The 4,728-nt window shown below is 43.3% G+C and overlaps 2 protein-coding genes across 2 annotated transcripts; both read left to right on the top strand.

Annotated features, from left to right (window-relative positions):
• Positions 1–1,586: 1,586 nt before the first annotated feature.
• On the top strand, positions 1,587–2,123 carry O0I10_013158 (uncharacterized protein; the record flags this gene model as incomplete). Its single annotated transcript, XM_058492978.1, has 3 exons — positions 1,587–1,595; positions 1,654–1,710; positions 1,773–2,123. 3 exons carry the CDS (start codon positions 1,587–1,589, stop codon positions 2,121–2,123), a joined length of 417 nt encoding a protein of 138 aa, XP_058336257.1.
• A 361-nt stretch (positions 2,124–2,484) lies between these two features.
• Positions 2,485–3,639, top strand: O0I10_013157 (uncharacterized protein; the record flags this gene model as incomplete). The annotated part of the gene is made up of 7 exons (XM_058492977.1): positions 2,485–2,616; positions 2,678–2,782; positions 2,839–2,943; positions 3,000–3,068; positions 3,133–3,220; positions 3,282–3,500; positions 3,554–3,639. The coding sequence occupies 7 exons, from the start codon at positions 2,485–2,487 to the stop codon at positions 3,637–3,639; spliced, it is 804 nt and encodes a 267-aa protein (XP_058336256.1).
• Between the last annotated feature and the right edge of the window lie 1,089 nt (positions 3,640–4,728).

The following is a 4,728-nucleotide window of genomic DNA, read 5'->3' as shown; positions in this document are numbered from 1 at the left end:
TCCTCCCAATCACCCTTTTTACCCAATCCAGTGCATGGGAACGGTTGTCTTGCTCCAGTCCAACATTCCCATCGTTCAACTTTCTTAATCCCAGAGGGGTTGACTGTGTAACGCTTAAACAAAGAAACGTCATCCATCAAAATAATACCTTGGGTATCATACCATCAGCTCATATGTGCAAGGGGTGGATCACTTGGCTGTTTCTTCATTGAAGAGGGATTGCAAATTTGAAGGGTGGAAAGCGAGATAAGGTTGATACGCTGATATCATGTTTGGTAGGGTTACACAAATAGGCTACACAAGTTGGTTCAGGAGTGAAGTTGCATAACTAATCGATCGATGTAATCCGCACAGACCAAATAGCTTAATTACGAGGGCTGTTCTCATTTGAAATCTTGAGCAGTGATCATTCTTATTGAGCCAAGCGCATAGGATATTGTGGAGGTTACGTATAAACAGTAATGGCTGTAACAAGCGGGGTGGTATGGAGTGCACGAATTGGAGCAAACAGGAGGAACAATGAAACCACTCTTCTTCACTTCCACTTCACAAAAAAAGGTAAGCTTGTCTCCATTTACAAACTACAACGCGTTAATTGCTGGCATTTTCTTACAATGTACAGCGTTCATTGAGGTGAACATGTGGTCAATGGCGACACTTTCCAGCTGCAGACATTCAGCAACAAGTACGCGCGCGATCTGCCCATGACTCAAGCTTCCATTGCAATACAACATGTACGTTCGATCGCTGCATTACTTTATTATTCAACTTGGACATTGAGATACTAAAGTTCACGTGTAGTTTGCTGTTCTCTCGTTATACAAGTTCCAAAGGGGGCATCGTGTGTCGTGTGTATTCTATTCATGGTTGCCATCAAGGAGACGTCCCAACACATTGTTACTTTGGGTATGTCGACATGAAAAGCGAATGCTATCCTTGTTACCTTACATTGCATTTACTGTAGGTTGAATACGTTGTATGATGGTACCCTCTGGCAGCAACAACAAGACATTGATATCAAAGCAAGAACGCTGTACGTTGGCTCAATGGTATGCATGGTGTTTGATCTACAATGCAGGACCACTTAATTAACGTGCCTTACAATGAAACAGCAGCAAGACAATATGGATGACATGGAGATACGGGTTTATTTGAGGCATTGATGCTATTGAGAAATACCACAAGGTAAGAGTGTTCATTATGATGGGATTGGTTGGATTCAAGTGGACTTACCAAACACCATACAGTGGCAGAGCCTCTTTCGGCGATACTATTATTATCACGGCTGCACGTCAAGGATGTCATTGTATAGTACTGTGCTCTCCTGGGGAATTTTGGCCCGGAAACAGTGTGACTCAAGATGCGATGGCAAGGCCAATTTGAAAAGGCATCCGCTGTGCACACGGCCTCCATCCAAGTACGGCTATTGATTTCCTTGCCTACAGAGAGAAGGTGGATATCTCTTATGATGCCAATTTCAGGATCCAATGAGAGTATGGTACATATGGTGGCATACCTTGGCGTTGCAGGTTGATTATTGTATTGCCTTCGGATGGTGTATTTGGTTGCAATTCCTTGTGATCACCATGGTTCAGGTATGTAGGACTCTCGTGCTTTTTGGAAACCTTTGCTGAAACGCCTACCATTATTTAGAGGGACTATTGCAGAGAGCTGCTTGTCTTTTGGTGCTTTGGAGCTTACAAGAGCACAGCTATGATTGCTAAGTATTGTTGGATGAGTTGGGACAATTGTTTATGGTGCATCTTTTATAGGTGAATCATGTCAGCCATGGGGAAATGCTTATGTCTTTGGTGGTGTCAACCTTTATTGCGTCTCGGGTGTTAGGTTACCAAGCAACGGGCGATTTCTCTGGAGAATGTCAGCCAATGAACGTCTTTTATGAGTGGATTGTATCAGCAACAAACAACAGCATCCATATCGTTGGTTGCATATCAAGCTTTATCCCATCATCTGGTTCTTCTCGTTATCGGCAATTCGGTGGGCATCCTGAAATGAAGGTCTCTTATCGATTGATCATGTCAGCAACAAGGAGCAAGTTTATACCTTTGGCGTCAGCAAGCTTTCGATCATCTCGTGGTTCTGATTATCGGCAATTCCTTTGATGGATCTCTACAACTATACGCGTCTTATGGATGGATAATGTCATCAACAAGCAATGAGAGTCCGCGTTGACATCTTTGGTGTTACCAAGGTCATTTATGCATCTCCTCAAGGCATTCATCGTCAAGCTGCATTCGATTTCCAATGAAAAACGATTGCCATTCACATCGCTCTTTAGCCATATGTACGTCACTCCGCAGCTAGGATCTGGTTTGAGCTTTTCGATGCACAATGCTTTCTCGATTTGCATGTGGTCTTGGGCAGCAAGGATTGTCTCGTTGTCTCTCTTTGTAAGGGCTCTTCGGCATCATGTAAGTATGTTATCTTTGGTGGTATCAATATTACTCAATCTTCTCACTGCATATGCCCATAAAGTATCGTTCCATCGCTTTCAAGCCGAGTGCCACCGTAGCGGGCCTTATCAACAAGCGGACGATTGCAAAGAATCGGCTTGATTTGGATATCAGCAGGATTTCGTGCATATGGCTATCATTGGTAAATAGAGGATGATCCGTTTTTTGGCTCCAATCCCAACCAACATCCTCTTTTATTATAGTGTGCGGACTATTCAGCAATCTGCTTGTCTTCTGGTTCTTTGGGATTTTCATGGATGAAACTGTCATTGAATGTCGACATGTTTTCGTGCGTATGGCTATCATTGGTAAATAGTGATCCGTTCTCTTCTTCAACGCCTGCTAACCTCCTCTTTTATTATAGTATGTGGGATATTCAGCAAGCTACTTGTCTTCTGGTGCATTGGGATTTCTATGGATGCAGCTGTCATTGGATGCCAACATGTTGACGTGCATATGGCTATCATTGGTAAATGATGATCCCTTTTTTGCTACAACCCCAACCAACCTCCCCTTTTATTATAGTATGTGTGCTATTCAGCAAGCTACTTGTCTTCTGGTGCATTGGGATTATCATGGATGAAGCTGCCATTGGTAAATAGCGATCCATTCTTTCTTTCAACGCCTACTAACACCCTCTTTCATGTGGGTTATTCAGCGAGATACTTGTCTTGTTCCCTTTGGATGCTTGATTGATGCAGCTATCATTGGATGTCGACAGGGTTTTATTCATATGGCTTTCATTGGTAAATAGTGGATGATCCGTTTTTGGGCTCCAATCCCAACCAACCCACTCTTTTATTATAGTATGTGGGATATTCAGCAAGCTACTTGTATTTTGGTCCTTTGGAATATTCATGGATGCAGCTATCATTGCTAAGTATCGTTCTATGGATTCGGGTCAAAGAGCAACGTCGACAGCATCCTTCAGTGTCAGCTTGCCTATTACATCGTTCGATGGTTTTCGTTACTGTACCACCTATTGGACGCTTCCTTTTATAAGCATCTACAGCGGCAAGGCAACAAGTTATATACCTTTCGGTGTCGCCAAGTTTTATCTCGTCTTATTGTGGTCCTAGTTGTTGACAATCCTTTCAATGGACATCCTGCTACGCATGCCTGTTATTGGTGGATCATATCAGCTACAAGCAAGAAGCAGCAATGAGCAACAGAGCCCTCATCTTTAGTGTCAGCAACATTTATTGATCCTCTGGTGGTTCTCGTTATTGGCAAATTGATTTCAAAAGCCCTCTTCACCGCACGTATCTTATGGATGTATCAAATCAGCAACAAACAACAATGTTACGTGTCCTTTTGCTGCTGTCAAGGTGTATCCATCTCTCATGGCATTCATCATCAAGTATCGCTTGGCGAAACGGCTATCAGAATTGGTCACTGTGTCGACATCTCTACAGCAAGGAAATGTGTTCTGATTACTGGGTGGCGTCAAACATCGTGGATTCTCATATGATACTGGCTAAGTATTGTTACCATTACCTCAAAGATAAATTAGTGATATGCGGTTTTATAGGCCCATCATTCCATCAAGCTATAATTTCGCATGCTCTTTGGTGGCATCAAAGTCTCTCCTTACAGCTGTCAATGGCGAATCCTATTGAATTGGAAGACGAAGATCAACATTTGAATTTGGGTGGGTGTCTCAGAAGCAAGCAAGCGATCTCTATCTTATAGTTGTGGTTGTCAAGGATACCGTTTCCATGGTTTTGGAAATCAGCTACCTGCAAGTCGTCTCTTTATCGGTGGATCTTCAGAGCAATGTTTTTATCGGTGCCATGGCGGATCTCATTCCTCAAGTACTTGTATGGATACCTTGGGCGTCCTCTTGGCTTCTCGCGTATGCTTTTCATCAAGACCGGATTTATTTGCTGCAGTGCATGATGTGTCTCTCATGACGCCTACCCAAGAAGGTCGCTTGATGGCAGCTACTACTGATATGGCGGATGTTTGTTTGCTATGGGTAGAACGGGATGGTACTTTGCTCTTTTGTGTAAAGCATCGTTGGCAGCTATGATTCATATGCGACAGTGTGGTCAGCCCTATCATGGCCCTATCAATTGCATTTGATGATTACTGCCTTAGCCGTTGGAAGTCAGCCTGTCACTCGGTGTCCTTGTGGTAGATATGGGATCATGTATTGCTTTTTGCTCTTACGGGTTGGCCTCTGTGGGCGTGGGATGGCTATTTTGTCCTTTTATCAGACCGAACATGTTGGCTCGAGCAGCACCTATAGAAG

Source organism: Lichtheimia ornata (assembly GCF_029851405.1).
Source record: "Lichtheimia ornata isolate CBS 291.66 chromosome Unknown scaffold00275, whole genome shotgun sequence".
Taxonomy (NCBI): Eukaryota; Fungi; Mucoromycota; class Mucoromycetes; order Mucorales; family Lichtheimiaceae; genus Lichtheimia; species Lichtheimia ornata.
This window is presented reverse-complemented; position numbering and strand designations above follow the sequence as displayed.